Below are 18,010 nucleotides of genomic sequence, written 5' to 3'. Positions count from 1 at the left end.
ATCCCATCGTCATGACAGCCACCATCGCCATTTGCCTCTGACTGTAAACCTACCCTGAGTACAGACCCAGCAGTATGGGGATTCTGTGTGGTGGGAAGGTTTCAGACCCAATTTAGTCAATCTCCATCAGGGCCGGCGGAGCATTTTCAAAAGTGGGGGACCCACTTGCGGGTTTCATGAGCTAACAAGCAAAAAAAACAAAAAAACAAACACATACACACACACACACACACACAAAAACAAGGTCTTCAACTCATCTCTCCCCTCCCACTTCCGGGTTTCTTCAGCTGACAAGCAAAAGAAAAAAAAAGGTTTTCAGCTCATTTTTCTCCTTCCACTTCTGGGTTTCTTCAGCTGACAAGCAAAAGAAAAAAATAATAATAATTTTTTTTTTTTGGGGGGGGGCCAAAGTGATGACACCTTTATGTATTCCTTTGTATGGTGCACAAAAAGTAGGGGGGGGGCGAGCCCCCCCCCCCCCCCCCCCCCCCCCCCCCCCCCCCGTTTCACCGGCCTTGTCCATTCACTGGCACCACCACATTTTCAAAAACCATGACTCAAGAAGGCCTGCTAGAATCAAACTGCCCATCAGCAAATAAAGTGTACACTCATCGAATGTATAAAGCCATACACAATGGGTCTTTACGAGTTTTTTGTATCCCTGACGCTTTACTGAGATAAGGACATTTGTAGCTTTCGATGATCGGAGGTGGGAGGGGGGAAGGTGGGATTGATGGTCAAAATTTTGTATGATCCACATCTGGTGCCCCAATATTGGGCATTTTATTCACAAATGTGGGCACACACACATTCACACATACACACACAAAAGCAGCATTTCAAGAGACAATATTCACTGTATTAAAAACACAATAGGTAGCAAACGAACGATAACATCATGGTCTGTTCACACCGACAGGGATGCGAATATTCACGAATCATAAACCACGATGAATCTTTGGAGCAGTACAGCTGTATGGGAGATACATGTATTTGTGTTACTATATAATTTTAACAATGTACAGTTGCTCATCTATTGCAAATGCAATAGGAAAAAAATGCTTCATAAATTGGGTACAATGTTAATTTCAGTTGTTAAGAGATGAAGAAATGTCTTGTTTTTTTGAAGAGTTTGCCTGCAGGATCGGGAGAGTAGGTGGCTCCATACTGATTCAGGTTTCTCACATTCAGTACCAGGTCCCTGGATACAAGAAGAGACCAAAACACACACACACACACATACACACACAAATATCTTTGCAATGGAAAGGAGTTTCATTTCCCTCACCCTCTCTGCAGGCCGCTTGGCTTTCAAGTCGCATTCTGCAGCCAGTTGGGCAGTTAGTCTTCGGCATTCCTCGCTGAGATAATGGAGCCTGGCCTTCAAGTTCTCTGTCTCTTCGCTCAGCGAGCGGCAGATCGCTGCCGAACTCTGGCGGTCCACAGCGCTGTCATGCAGCAGCTGTGTGAGGCGGGCGATCTCTTGAGCCTTCTCGTCATTGGTACTCTTTAGGTTTTGCCTGAGCGTGTCGACTTCCGACTGGAGCACCTCCACTTCTTCATTCTTTTCCCTGAGTCGAGCTGTCAATTCCTGGAGCTGCTGACAATGAGCATGTGAGACATTGGGATGGTTAATCTTTACCGGTAGTCAAGAATACTGTAAAACAAGGAATGTTCACGTACATTTTAATTTTGCGAATTTCACGAGGGGCAACATTCGCAAAATTAAAATGCATGCGAAAGTTCTTACTTACACAATATGCATTGGATGCCAGTGGTAAGTCGCAAAAATATTGTGCTGCAAGAAAGGCCGTCGGCTCCAATTCGCAAAGAAATTTTCATGCCGCAAATATATTGCGTTTTACAATTATGATATTACAACAAGGCACATTTGATCATAAAAATTTTGGAGTATTATAAGTACCCATTCTTTATGTCTGGGCAAAGCTTCAAATAGAACAAAGAACTGATAAAAGCATTCATTCATACCAAAAAAAAAAAACATCTATCCAGTCAAAATTTACATTGATTTCTATGTGTAAACTACATGTACTGGGCTCGAGACTAACTTTTTTTTCTACAGTGGCCCATTTGATCTGGGCCACGAAAATCTTTGAATGTGAAATTTTGGTGGCCCAACAAAGAAATGTAGCAGCCTATGATAGTGGGGAATATAAAAATTGATTTTTTTTAAATATTTTAGCTTCCTGACTGGGCCACCAGAAAATAGCCTCTTTGAAAATTTGGTGTCACAACATCAATTTTTAGTGGCCCCAGGCCATCAGGCTACCACTAGTGTGGAGCCCCGGTATACGATGAATTAATCTTTATCAGTGAGAACCTTCTACAAATGATGTATATTGCTATTAAAAAGCAAACAAATATTCACACTTTGAGCTGTACAATGGAGAACAGACGTACAGTACAGATGAGCAATGCTGCCATAGCCTTACACAATTTATAGGCCTTACACAATTCATGAAAATAATAGCTTTATAAACAGCTAAAAAGATTATGTAAGGATCTTTTTTGATCATCTTTTTATTTTTTTTTATTTTTTTGCATCAGTCAAATAGATATGTCACATGTAGAATCAATCAATGAATGGTGTCACACCCAAAACAGAATGGTATCATGAACAAACAAACAGTGCTTTTAAAAAAATGCTCCCATGAGGTTTCATGAAATATGTGACCTTGATACAATCTTCCTGTAATAATTATTGATAGTTCATGTGTGTCACTATCAACAAAATGTTCGCTACATTAATTTTCAATAATGCAAACCTTTAGACCCCCCTGGTGGAGCACAGCAGACAACAGAGTAACACGTGTAGCACCCAATTGCTGTTCATGTGACCACACCCCCATTTGTGTTTTGCAATCAGGGAGCCCCATATGGGAGGATGCCAGAATGATTGGGGCCGATTGCAGTATACATGCAAGGCCTGCATGATTATTGGCCAATTTGGGCGGGGTGTGCTGATTTCATGTCCCAAAATTGCAAATAGAAAGCTCAGTTGGCTTTTCCATTACGACAATATCATCTTTTACAGGTTGTATAATGAGCTTTTATATTCATAAACATTTTATAAACACTCAAGACCTCTGACCTCAGGGATTGATTTTCAACCCTCTGTGCACAAAGGAAATATTTCTTGATGTACAGTTGTATTTCCATCCATCACACCAATAACATTATACATGTACTTTCCTTCTGGAAGTGCCAGTACGAAAGTTAAATTTTAGCTGATCTAGTAGGGAGTACTACCTTTACCTTTACTTCAGTTTGAAGTTCATTACCCTTATTTACGCAGCCAATTGTTTACAATTCATGACTTTCTTCCTTTGTACCAAATATCATTACCATTGGACATTCCTAGTTGAAGTTACAGCTGAAAATGAACTACCCAGGGTAAACACAGTGAGTGCAAGAAACCATGTAAATCCACCTACAGTGAAGAAATGCCAAAACTTGTGGAGAATGCCCTGTAAAACTACACTGTAGAAACATTCACAGCATGAAACTTTCGCAAATTGGGGACCGGTGGCCTTTTTTTATGGCATGAAACTTTTGCAAATTGCCACTGGCATTCAATACAAGTACTCTGTGTAGACAAACACTTTCATGCATTTTAATTTTGCAAATCTTACCTCCTTGCGAAATTCTCAAAGGTTTTACATACGCAAAAACATCTATTTTTACAGCAGCTGGTCACATTCAAAATTACCTCCTTCAGCTGAATTTAACGAAAAATCTCATCTTAATTTACTACATTGTATGCTGCTCTGTATGAAAACAGAAAAATAAGAGAAGTAGCTCAGGAAAAAAATCACACACACACACACACACACACACACACACACACACACACAAATCTATAATTTTTTTAAGTTTAGTGAGTTAAGGCAAATTCTATTTTGCGAATTATGGGTTGTAAGTTCAACACTGCTAAATAACCAGCATCACACTGCTTGCTAAAGTCAAAGTGCAACCATGGAGCAGCTCCCAGCTCCAAGGTACAACCCAAATAGCTACCTGCAACATTTTTTTTTCCTGGTCTCATGTCACAATATCATATTAACAGTCTTCTTCAGGGGCTTCCCCCACTCAGAGAAACCTGGTACAGAGTACATTGACTGTGGTCTTTCCATTCTTTTTTTTTTTTTTAAACAACAATTTTTACTTTCCCATTTGAATTCAATATTGTTCTCAATATTGAATGTATTGGACAACAACTCTGCTACTTTCTTTTCCTACAACTGATGATTATTATGCCTCCGCCACGAAGTGGTGCCGGAGGCATTATGTTTTCGGGTTGTCCATCCGTCCGTCCGTCCGTCCGTCCTTCCGTCCGTCCGTCCATCCGTCCTTCCGTCCGTCTTTCCGTCCGTCCGTAATGAATTTTGTGGACAAGGTAACTATCAAAAGCTGTTGAGGTATCCTAATGAAACTTGGCATGTATGTGTATTAGGGGGTGAAGTTGTGCCTATCAACTTTTGGGTGCACGTGCTCAAGGTCAAAGGTCAAAAGGTCAAGGTCAAATACATAAAATTTCACTATTTCCACCATATCTATGCAATGCCTGAAGATATTTTCTTGAAACTTAGTGTATACATGTATTACCCAATTTAGATTCTCTGGTGAAAGTTTGGGTCATGAGGTCAAAGGTCAAAGGTCAAAAGGTCGAGTAAAAGTATTAAAACTTCTTTTTTTTTCTCTGTAAATTGGAAAATTGTTCAAGGTATCTTCATGGAACATAGACATGTACTGACTGGCAGTGATTATCTAGAGAATGTAGGGTTCATGGGGTCAAAGGTTAGGGGTCAAAGGTCAAGTGCAACACTTCAAAATTTTACTATTTCCCTCATGTTAATGCAATGCCAGCAGGATTAGTTTTTTTTTTTTTTTTACACTTGGTGTTTGCATGTGTAACCTAATAGAAATTCTCTGGAGTTTTTTTTTCTTTTTCTTTTTTTATTGCCTCAAAGGTCAAAAGGTCAAAGATCAAGTGAAAGTGCTGAACTAACTTTTTCCTCCATATCTCGGAAGTGGCTCAATTTATCGTGAAACTTACTGCATATCTATGCATGTTCTACCTGAAAGTGATTATCTTATGAATTTTAGGGTCTAAGGCCAGATGAACATGGTAACAATGTACTATTCAGTACAGAAATTGCACTTTTTCTCCATACCGGTACCATGAAAATTACTCAATGCATAAATGTATGAATGGGTCAAAGTCAAGTTAAAGTCCTTAAAATCCCCAAATACATGCTCTCCTGTTCATCCAATTAAACCAAGTTCAAGGAAGGTGAACATTCAACACATTTCTGACAAACTTGTCATTTCAATATTTTGCCAGTTTTGTGAAAATGTAATCACACATTGTCCACATGTACTATCTAGACCTATTAGGAGAATCATGCATTATGGCGGAGGCATAGCAGTCGCCATAGCGACATTTCTAGCTTCCTCTCGTACTGTATGTATTCTATTTTAATCTTTTCCTAGAATTTGTAGTTTAGCTTTGTGTTCTTCATCTGCCCCAATGTCAAACAAAGAAAATTAATTTCAATCTTTCCCATTAATATCAAAATTGTGGTTTCTGTTTCATTTTTCTTTTGAAGGGTTTGGCATCTGTTTCATTTTTCTCTCATCAAGCAACTTCTGACTATGTTTCCAATCGGCACATGCCGTGTACAGAGCTGTCAACCTCTGGAAGCACAAAATAAAATGTTTACTCGGCACTTCCAATATTCCTACTTTTATGACCGGCTCTCTTTACAAATATATTCTATATACAGGGGCAAATGCATGCCGTGACGTAAATATTTTTAGCAGTCAGGAAATGAATTCCCTTCAAGAGTTACAAGATAAGATCCGAAATTCCAATATGTCGGACGCAAAATCAGACAATGAATGATATAATATACCGGTAATATCCATTAACAAAAAATCATGTTTTCCATTACGTGATGCCTGAAATAAATCCTAAATCTAACAATCTGATCGTGTTCGACTAGAAGAAGTAATGTAAGGGAGCTGGTTTCCACAGACTCCCCATTACCCTACCACCAACACCCTAGAGGAGTTATTGCCTCAGTCTTTTGCCAACTTATAATTCCTACTTCTAAAAGTGCCTTAGGTATTTGTGGGAGGGGGTAGGGGAATTCACAAAAAAAAATCTTTTAAGCAAGAAATACAATAGGCCCATTCTGAATGCATTTAACACTATAAGTTGCAAAATGTAAACCCAAAAGAATAGAACAGAAAATGTTGGAGGATAGATCTTTTTTACATCCAAACCATTCTCATTTGAGATGCTGAGAATATCTACACCGGTATGCAGAACAGTAACTTTAAAGAATGCCTGAAATTATCAAATTCTACTGAGTTTCTATTCCAAGTGTTTGTATTCTGCAACACTCCAGTGGACGCTTAAATGTGACCCTGCATCACAAAACCAACAAAAAGTCGCCAGACATGAATTTTCAGCTAAGAGCACATTCTGAAAGAACAGACTTTAAGCTTTAAAATGATGTACAACTCAATCTAAATATTGGAAAGAAAGCACACAAAATGCTCAGGAAAGGTGTGAACTGAGAAAAGAGGCTGTAAAGCACAGAGTCTATTCAAGCGCCTAATCTTTACCAAGCCGTGCTATTTATTTACACATTCTGTCCATGATTAATGCTAACTTTCAAAGCAGTAGCATCATCCTTTCTAAAGTTATTAGAGTTGAAAGTGAAGAGTACGTACAGGGGTTTTAAGAAATGAAAAGGGGACTCTAAAGACAGACCTAATCACACTATTCTGAAGAAAAAAAATTGTTCGAGATAAACTGCTTTAATAAAAAACACACTTTCCTGTTCGTTTTATACATGATCCCAAGTTTTAGCATAATGTGAAGACTTGCTCTTTTGGAAAATATGAAAAAGTCGAGACTGGCTAGCTAGGTTGACCCATTTCACCTATTTTCAGTCCTCACACACACTCTGTGCGTGCGACTTTTTGTTTGTTTTGTGATGCACGGTCACAAATGTGAATTGAGCTTTATTGTAAGTGGCTCTTTCAAAGATTAAAATGTAAAAATATCATCTTTTTTCTTCTTGTCTGACAGATTTTGCCACCTGTAGCTTCTCTGATGTAACTTTGCATACATATAAGCACATATACCCAATACACTGGTTGTTACGGCTTACTTTGTGTTGGCAACCCAGCACTGTGTCACCCACCTGATCTCTTCTTTCTGTCTCTCTGTGAGAGGTATATGGAGGTCTCTTCAACTCTACAGACCACTCAGTGTCTGGCACACTCATGCTGCCTAGCCTCAGCTGGGACAATCTCTCCTGGACACTCCCGCTGATACTGAAACCTCTCTCCCTGATGTCCATCATCAAGGAATCCACAATCGACGTGAGGGCCTCATTTTCCGCCCGTAAATCACTCAGAAGGTCCTGGAGAACACCAATACTCTGCACCTGCACCCGTAAGTGCTGGATCTCGTAAACCTGCATGGAAGAGCTTCTATCTCCTTCAAGCTCAGCAGCACTGGCGGCAATTGTTCCCAGCCTTTCGTCTTCCCTGTGATCAACGACCGTCCAATGTGGTCTTGTGTCACTTGCCATCATTCCATTTGTCTGTTCATTGCCAGTGAACTTTGAAGATGCATCTGTATATTTAGAGTCAGCTACTTTGTGGGCGGTTGAAGTAGGTATGAAATTGCTAGTCCTTGTACGAAAAGTGGTCTCTGAAAAATCTCTATGCGGATGTTGCCTATCCCGTTGCCCAGTGGTCCTTATCTCCTGGTGTGTCGGCGAGGCGTTCACAGCTGCCATCGTTCCAAACTCTGACTCATCTGGCACAAATAAAACACAAACAAACAATACAAACTAAATTGGTCAAACTGAATTCACCACATCAAATATGGAAATATTTGACTATCAAAGCTCTCTACAATGCTACAGAGCAGTTTGAAGGACTGTGGTACCGGTAGTTAGTTTTTTATAAACCGTAAATTATGAATAAATAAAACAATGAAACAAACACTGTTTGCATGACTGTGATTGTTGAATACACAGCACTTGCTCAGTCAACTTAGTTTAACACTGTACTATTGGATACAATTTAGTTATTTACATTCCTCAAATCGACATATCAGTTCGAAGTTCAAATAGTAATGCATAGTAATACATTGACTCTTAAAAGTAACTTCATGAGTGAGCACTCTCAACAATCAGAGTTTTAAATGCAAAGAGAAAGTAAATGCAAGATATCAATTCAATCTGAGCACAATGCAACATGTAGTAAATTTAACCATTAAACTTTACAACACCAGGACTGGAAGCTTGATGCCTACAGTATGAATTGATTGTTGGCAAAATCCGGAACATAAGAGCAGGGAGTCTATCAATCATACATGTAGAGCTGCTGGAAAGAAAGTGGCTGATATTTGATGTGAACATTATCATCACTTCTTTCTTTTCTGTTGTTGCAAAGTCCCCACTTCCTTTCAGTGGACCAACAAAAAAAACCTCAAATTTACAAAGACATGGTAGGAACTGGATTTACTGACACGGTAACAGTATATTGTGCTGTTTTAGATAAGAGTAAGACTCTTTCTCTCTGACTCTCTCTCCCTCTCTCTCAATAGTAGTTTCTCTTTTTGTTGTGGGATTTCTATTTTCAAAATTTGGGATTTTAACTTACTTTTACTTGTTGTTATTGCCATGCACACCACATGTACACGTATGTACACATGTCAAGTGTACAGTACTGTCAAAGGAAAGTGATATTTGGAACATTTCTTGATACCTACTGACAACTTACCCAACAAGTTTTGTTTCTATTTTATATTGTGCCACAGTAAGCACAATAATCTACATTGTACACGATAGTGATGAGGGATGTCACTGTTTAAAGTTCATGTCCACATTATCTAACTCCTAACAATTGCATTTAACAGCAAAGAACAGCCCCACTACTCACACTTTGCTTAATTAATAAAGTTACATATATACAACGAGACATGAAAACTCGTCACATTGAGGACGAGTTAGGTGATACGCTTGTGGTCATCAGATGACAGTCATCTGTGATCGACAAAGAAAAGAATGTGATATAGGCACCTTGAAGTTATATTGAGCGTGCATGTGAAACCGTTTCTGTAACCACTCGGCCACGGGTCATCCACGGAAATGGTAAGACAAAAAAAAAACAACAATGTATAGATATAACAGGGGGAAAGTGAATGCCCACTCAACCAACGTGGCCGTGTGAACATCTATTGCATTGCTAGACGGAAAAGCGGCCTTGTAACGACTGAGGTCGCTATGCCATTTCTGGCAACTTGGGAAAAATACGTCCCACAGACATAAAACCTATAATCGGCTGGTTTTCATACCTTGCCTTTAATCACAATTTTCAGTGTAATGACGTCATCAAATTACAAAACAATGACATCGTCTTGAAAGACAATTGTTCAAAGTACAACACCTCAGTCGTCATCATTACATACTATGATCGGTTTGACAAAGTCAACCTGCAAAATTTTGCTGCAGTCGAAGCAATGTGGTCTCCAACAAACAAAAAAGAGGGATATGGCGTGTGTGTGTGTCTGTGTGTGTGTATAGGTGCGTTTATATACGAACGTGATTTCTACATGGACGAATATGTAATACAAAATTGAAGAAAAAAAAGTAAAATAGCTAAGTATTTTGTTTCGTGATCTTGTGGGGTTCGAACCCGCAACCTTACATCTCTGAGACGTCGCCTTTAGCCACTCGGCCATACGTCTCGACGAGAAAATATGGGGAACGTAAACTTATGTATGTGAAAGATACATGAGGAATCGTTTTGTCCACATTCCATTTTCATTTTCAGTTTTAAACTGCAAAATTGTCAATCTGATGAGAAGATTTCAAAGAATAAAATGCATGATTACTGCAGCTTATTGTCTCAGCTACAACATACTAAAGTTTCAGAGGAAATGGAGCAAAATCAGCTGAGATAAAGGTGCTTAAACGTTGTCAAGTCAATGCATGGTTTTTAAAAAAATCACCTCCCATAGACATAACACGTAAACTTGTCCGATTTTGTGTCTTTACTTTTAATCACAATTTAAAGTATGATGACGTCATCAAATTTTAAAACCATGACATGGACTTGAAAGGCAAATGTTCAAAGCAAAACATATCTGAATTTGGGGTAATATTAAGCTTAAACAATAGAGATACGAGTAAATGAATGTCAGAAACAGTACCTCAAAAAAATTAATTCCACTTTTTTGATTTCAGATGATGATATGATGACGTCATGAGTTTTCCTGGCAATATCGGTACTTGAAACGTTATTTCCAATTCATATGCTTTTGTAATATGTAAGAGAAATATAGGGTCAATGGACGATTTAAAGAGCTATGGCGAAATAAACAAAGACATGTTTTTTCACTATATTTGCAGAAAGACGCGCGCGCGGAATTTCAACTTTGACGCCAGTGCATTCCTTTGTTATAGGTCAAAATCGATCGGAAATCAATGAATATTGTTACTCAAAGTATCAGAAATCCAAATCGGTCAAAAAAATTGCATTTTCATGTTAGTTACGCCCTCTGCGCGCGAAATTGCGCGGACGGACGCGCACGCGAGAAAATGTTTGAAACGCTTAAAATTGTCTGAAACTTCGAGATTTCCCATTGGGAAGTCGTTTTGAGCCTTTTAAAATTTTGACGCGCGCAAACGCGCGCGTAATGATGACCTGGGTAACTAGCGTTAAAATGTAAGATAGAGCGTGACCTGAACTTTATGTCCACCGAAAATGATACAGAAATGATATCTAGTTATGAAGTTATGATCGATCATGTGACAAGGTCCGAAAATCACAAAATGGCGCCTAGATGACGTCATAGATATGTTACTGTCATGAAAACCTTATTGTGGCTAGATATTGTTATGAGACATGTTGACTGAAAATGTCATGTTATTCCGTAATGTCATTGTTGAGATATTGACGACACAAAATGTGGCAGAAAGAAAGAAGAATAAAAAAAGAGAGAAATTTTGACAATCACAATAGGTGATATGCTGATAGCGTATCACCTAACTATATATTCATCAGCCAAAAAAAAAAAAAAAAATCAACATCAACAACAATCCATGTTCTTACAGTCAATGTGTAAATTATTGTACACAGTTTATAGTCTTTTAAGCCTAAATTCATGAAAGTAGTTTAATTTAGTGCATGGATTTGTCATCTATGCAAATTTTGTCTGCGTAAATGTGTGCGACAGGTCGCATGATTACGCCAACAGACATAGATCTATTATAGAGCGCTTGCACAAGCATGTGACAGGTTAACCCCAGCGCGGGGCGCTTGTTGTCTAGTAGGCCTACATGGTGGGGTCGCTGGTGCGGTTAGGGACAGGTAGATCAAAGGTATTGTACTCCTATTTTAATGTTCACTTTAATTCATGGACTAAATTTAAATCACCTTTGTGATAACAGGCCATGAAGTCCCATGATAAAGTCTCCTTTATAGTTTAGAACATCAAAACATTCTTTCTTTGGTTGGATAGTGTTAATCAATGCAGCCAGTAACTGCCTGTAACTTCCCTACAAAAGAGAGAGAGAGAGAGAGAGGGAGAGAGAGGGAGAGAAGAACCAATTGGGGTCTACCATGGAAAAAACACACTACAGTGCACTCCCCTTATAACGAAATGCTCGGGACCGGCAGTGTTCTTTCGTTATAACGAAATTTCGTTATAACCGAAAAAATACAATATATAACAAAAATAAAGGAAACCACGCATATGTCATATTCTGTTTGTTGACTACTCATCTTACACTGTGCAGATATGTGAAACGGAATGGTACACTGTACCTTTTAAATTTCGTTTGGATATTACATTAAAGAGAGCATAAAATTGACAGAAACGCTGTGCGTGACACACGGAGCGAACACACCGTGATGTAAAGCGTTCGCCCATGCTTGTTCCGCTACGAATTTTCGAAAGCGATCCGCATTTCGTTATAACGGAGCACATTTCTTTTGTTTTTCTTTGTCCGTGGGGCTCAGAAAAGACTTTGTTGTAACGAAAATTTCGCTATAACCGTGTTCGTTATAAGTGAATTTTGTACCATAGACATTAATGGCGATAATTTTGGGACCAGAAGTTTTACTTCGTTATAACGAAATTTTGTTATAACCGTGTTCGTTGTAACGGGAGTGCACTGTACAGACAGTATTTGAAGGTATTAAATAAAGTACTCCTACTAACCTGGCCTGGGAGATTCTAGCTCATTAATTAAGTTTAATAGAATCTAGAGTGTAAACAGATGTGAACTGCGAGAGGTATGCGCACATGGGTAGCTTATGAGATAGATAATTGCCAGCTAATGACATGTATCCACAACAAAGTAATTCTAATTCAGTGAGATAGTAGACCATCTACTTGAGGGGTAACTGCGACAGCCGCCACACTGCGTGTGGCGGCTGCGCCGTGCTCCCATAAAAGATCTTCATGTTGAACAAAGGGGTGCCTTTGCGGCGCTATATTTCCTTAATTTTTCAACAGAAACTACTAGGATTACTTACATGGGTCGATGAAACCTAAATGACTATCATCGGCGACTGTTTGATGCATTTCATTGCTTGTGATGCACAAAATGATGTCTTATAAGCAGCTCACCGATGTTCACAGAATTCACAATCACTTGCACAAGCGCACAGAATACTTAGGAACTAACATAAGCGAAACTGCGGGGAAGCCGCCAGGACCGCGCCTGGCGGCGCGGTCTCCGGGGCTACTTGAGGGGGTACACCACTTCACCGGTATCCTACTTACTGTTGTGAGTGTTACTGTTCACCCCGTCAGTGGTGAAGCACAATAAAATGAATTATTCCTGCCGAATATATTTTCCGCCGGCATCATCCTCACAGGGACCGAGACCAAAAAATGTCTTAAAAACTTAAGAAAACGACATCTATCTCAGCATGCTTACATCTGAGATCTGAGCAGAAACGGTTGTAGCGTTAGAGATCTAGACCACGTTTATCTCTAGTGAATTGTTCAAAACCGAGGCTACTTGTGAAGCCAGCGACGCAGCGTGACTTTGTGTAAAGTAAAGCATGGAATGAATGAAGTTTTGACATTTTATGGGCGTGAGTCAATTTCGCGGAAAACGCGTGATGAAGTGACTCAGTTTCTCCGACATATGACACCCGACACTCGGCGATTGAGTGCGGACGTCAAAAACCTCTTTTCACCGATATGTTGATCTAGCTCGCTGCGAAGATCTGGGGTTTGCACTCTCTTGCTTTCAATGGATTTCTTTGAACCGATGACTGCGCAGTACTTACCTCAGTCATAGCAACTCCCTACGAGCAGGGAAATTAGCGAAGCCTACTGCCACTTTTGTACAGGGCCGATGTACTCGCGACAGCAGCTGTAAACGAGCCAGCACTGCAGCAGAGGCAGAGCTGTGCACCTAAAGAACGTTAGACGCTTCGCCATTTCGGTATTTGTTCCTCTACAGAACACCCTCTTCAATTCAGTCAAATTATGTTTTCGATATTGCCGAAAGAAATGTTGGCATGCCGAAAAGTTTTTATCGGAGATGACTTACACAGAAAAGGTGATTAAAAATCAGAATAATAGGCCCAGTTCCCACCACGACGACTGCACCGTACCCTGTACACAGGCCACACACAGAGCTGCAAGAGACGGTACGCGGCAGTACGGTCGGTGTCGATGTCGTGGTTCGTTCGGTCGATTATTGTGTGTGTGTGTGTGTGTGTGTGTGTGTGTGTGTGTATGGTGTACTCAATACCCCCCCCCCCCCCCCCCCCCCCCCCCGTCGTATCGTCCGTCCGGTAAGCACTATTTGGGCACCCGTCCCGCTTCATCATGAATATTCATCATCTACATGCATCCGTAATACCGTGGAAATACATGATTTTTACATTTCCCGGCAAAACTGAACATTTTTCCATCTCCCGGCGAGACGTTTTAACGTTCCTCGTTGATGCAATTTTTCGAGATTTTTATATTTCCCGGCGATACGTTTTTACATTCTATGGCACGACGTATCCAGCGTGTTGCCATTTACTAGTACAGTATCATACTGCCTGATGAATATTCATGATGAAGCGGGACGGGTGCCCAAATAGTGCTTACCCGTCCGTCCCGTAGGCACTATCTGGGCACCCGTCCCGCTTCATCATGAATATTCATCATCTACATGTACTAGTATCCGTAATACCGTGGAAATACATAATTTTTTCATTTCCCGGCAGCGTTTTTACATTTCTCGGCAAAACTGAACATTTTTCCATCTCTCGGCGAGACGTTTTAACATTCCCCGTTGATGCAATTTTTCGAGATTTTTACATTTCCCGGCGATACATACGTTTTGCACGTATCCAGCGTTCTGCCATATACTAGTACAGTATCTTACTGCCTGATGAATATTCATCATTATCATCTATATAGGACGTTTTAGCGGCGCATTAAAAACGCGTATTGTAGTCCGCTCAATTTTTACCGTTCAATATCAGAGCTTATTGAACGAATCGCATAGACCAAAGTATTAATTCCCCATAGGCTACCGTTGTTACTTGCCGTTCAAGATCACACGATATTCAATTATCTGTCTCGTTTATTAAATGATGGATTTTATGTTCTAATTTGTTTAAGAATTATTAGAAAAAAATGTTCTAGTGAACGATTTTTTGATACATCACATAATATTCAGAAAATTTAGAATTTTGAGAGGACTTTTTAAGTTTTATTTTGGTTGGAAAAATAACGTCCCGCGTAAAAGATTAATCCGCGAGTGATGCGACTCTGTACGTGCCAGCGCGCGGTACGGTGCGGACGCCAGATGCTGCCAGCAAAGAGCTACCTCTGTGTGTGTGTGTCACTACGTGTGTGTGTGTATGTGTTGTGTATGATGTGCATATCGAGGCAGGAAACTGGGCTGGTGTCGCTTGCGATAGCTCCTATAGGCCTACAACACGCATCACAGCATAGCACGCACCCTGTACTGTACATATCGGATACAGTCACGCTCACAAATCACGTACGTCTTGCAAAACAACCAGACTAAATTTCTGTCTACTATTATTAGTTTACTTGTGGATTGGTTATGATCTTATCGTTGTTCATTTATATGGCATTTATATTTCGAAAGTGCACTCGCGATGCTCGAGTCACTGGCACTATAAAGCCGAGAAGTCGGTTGTGAATACAATCATGTCCGCTTAGCCAAAGTGCGAACGTAACCATGCTCGCCATGCCGGCTGCCCTGGCTTGCAATCGCGATGCTCTCTCGTCCGCTCGGCTCCCCGAATTTTACCGGCGGGGCTGCCTAGCTGCTGCTAGCTAGCTGCGCCTGCATACATACGCGGGGTTCGTACGTGTTGTAGGGCGCTCAATACGGTACATGTGAATCGAATGTAAACTGAATACCGAGCACGTACGTACGCACGCAGCGCACACAGGGTATGACAACACATAGGGGGAGTGGCTTCTGCGCTTGTTACGCGTATTTTCTAACCGCTGTACGCTCATTATCTGATCGCTGGAGATCCACACGCGAATGCAGCTTTTCGGCGTTGTTTGCAAACATGATTTGGGTCACATTTTCATGCGTGCTCGTAAAAAAATGGGGTGATATTGCTGTGATTTCAAAGTTAAATTTCTCAAGATAGAAACATCATTTCGCCATGAAATTTGAAATATGTCTTAATGAATATGTCTAAAATCGAGACGAGGAGCATCCCCGTCGTTTGCCATTCCATCTCCATCGAAAGGCAGCGGCTCATAGGGTTGCGGCACCCGTGGCCCTGCCGCTGCTTCCCCGGCTGGATTGACGTCGACAGCACCTTGCTCTCCCACTTCTCCATCGTCCTCTCCCCAGCTTACATCTTCCCAACTTCCATCGTCCTCGTCTATATTCTCGTCCCCTTCTCTGCTTTTGTCGCTTCATTCCTCTTCACTAACGTACTCCTCAAAGTCCATAAAAAGATCACTCTGATAACTCACTGTTCTCGGCCATTTTCGGAAGGAGTGAAAGCTCAAAATTGATCGACGCGAAATTTCGAAACGAACCGCTATGAAAAAGTTACGATGATACAAATGTGAACCGCACGTACGTACGTACAATGCATACGATACGAGCTGCGAGGTGATACGTCATACCGACCGACGGCCGACCGGATCTACTTTCGCACCAAAACTATGAGGAGAAAATTGTGATAATTGTGTGAAATTTGGGCTTGTTGCAGATCATAGTAATACAAAATAATTGTTTGAGAAGAAGCAGTTCATGATAATACTATTAAGTGTAGACAAACAGTAAAGAGTTGGTGTCAAAAGTATAAATAGCAGAGATTTCAGACTTTGAAAAAAAATTGACAGAAATTCTTTCCCGATGCCAAATGCTTTTCTACAGAGCATCCGGGGCCCGTGGCTCTAACTACCCTGGCGTGACGTCACAACTTTTGGAGTCCCGTACTGTGGCTGGTTTTCGAGGGGGAGGGAGGGGGATGTTTGGGACTTGCAAATAGCGGATATCTAGATGCTTGCGGGGATTTGAGCCAAACTTTTTGCATAATTGGTCAATTACCAACATATATTTCATCTACAAACGAATTTTACGAACGTGAGCGCTTGCTGAATGCGCAAACGCTCGCTACTAGTGCGCGTCATTTTGTTACATTTTTCACAAGCGCGCAAACATCTTGCTAGTTGTTTGTTTCATACGCAGTTTTAGGGGCTTCCCCTTTTCAGCGCTGGGATGGGACTGCCGAGTCAACTTCAAAGACGAGTATATAGTAGCCGGGTAATTTTGTGCAGTTTATGCTTGCTCTGCTTGATTGTATAGATGATAATAATTATATTGGATGGCCTTGATTCATGGAAAACCAGGGAATATTGCACTCGTTAGGGTCAATATTGCACTCATCTTCGATTCGTGCAATATTGGCCCTAACTCATGCAATATCCCCTGGTATCCCATTCATAGCCATCCAATATAATATAAATATTCAAGCGGGACGGGTGCCCAAATAGTGCTTACCGTCCGTCCCACAGAACTCTTACACATAGAAGAAGAGTCCACACGCACGTATATGGGGCGCCAATTTACAAGTGTCACAGTGCCTATTTCGTTACGAAATCAGTCATTTCGTCGACGAAATGCGTCGACGAAATGACCATTTCGATTTCGTTAACGAAATGTTGTCATTTCGTTACGAAACTATGATCATTTCGTCGACGAAACATTAATTTCATCATGATGTGATCATTTCGTAACGAAACATTAATTTCATTATGAAGTGATCATTTCGTAACAAAATGAAAACATTTCGTTATGGAGGATCATTTCGTAGACGAAATGTGGACAAGTACTTCGACTCCCAACTCCCAAACGACAAATATACGCACCCCACTTTGGGTATGCCCCAGTTGGGGACTCGCCTCAAACGAGGGATTGACGGCATGTTATGGAGGATCATTTCGTAGACGAAATGTTAATTCGTTACGAAATGACATTTTGTCGTGAATGATCATTTCCTAATGAAATGTTGACATTTCATTTTGAATGATAATTTTCGCAACAAAATATCGTCATTTCGTAATGAAATTACAATATTTCGTTACAAAATGACAACACTTAGTAATGAAATGTCATTTCATTGCGAAATGACATGATTGTTGTTGTATCGCGATTAATATCCATTCAGACAGAGCGCCTTGGCTAAAGGCTAGAGAAGTTCGTGACTGCTTGGGAACATCATCCTGACAAAAAAGAAAATACAACAAATAAAAAAAAAAGACAAAAATCCACGATTGCAAAGGTGCCTGACTTGGGGAATGGGAGGGGTACAGTATACAAATAATGACTGCTATGAGGGGCACAGTTAAAATTATGGGCCCAAGGTGATGTGAAAACCATAACTATGCCTGAAGTGAAGCTGAGGGCATAGTTATGGTTTTCACATCACC

The 18,010-nt window shown here is 40.4% G+C and overlaps 1 protein-coding gene across 2 annotated transcripts in view; it reads right to left on the bottom strand.

The window, feature by feature from the left end:
• LOC139715699 (uncharacterized) overlaps positions 1–7,881 on the bottom strand; it is a 29,562-nt gene extending 21,681 nt beyond the window's left edge. Inside the window, exons 1-2 of one of the 2 annotated variants that reach the window (XM_071627248.1) lie at positions 7,239–7,881; positions 1,289–1,600 (exon numbers count right to left, since the gene is read on the bottom strand). In XM_071627248.1, coding sequence (XP_071483349.1) covers positions 1,289–1,600; positions 7,239–7,841 — 915 coding nt within the window. In that variant the 5' untranslated portion in view covers positions 7,842–7,881. The remainder of the gene's footprint in view (positions 1–1,288; positions 1,601–7,238) is intronic. The other variant, XM_071627249.1, reaches the window with a different exon arrangement.
• Between the last annotated feature and the right edge of the window lie 10,129 nt (positions 7,882–18,010).

This window comes from Diadema antillarum, unplaced genomic scaffold, assembly GCF_040938485.1.
Source record: "Diadema antillarum isolate AM-2024a unplaced genomic scaffold, OU_Dant_1.0 scf00000053, whole genome shotgun sequence".
NCBI lineage: Eukaryota > Metazoa > Echinodermata > Echinoidea > Diadematoida > Diadematidae > Diadema > Diadema antillarum.
The sequence above is the reverse complement of the archived record's forward strand: the minus strand, read 5'-3'. Positions and strand labels throughout refer to the sequence as shown.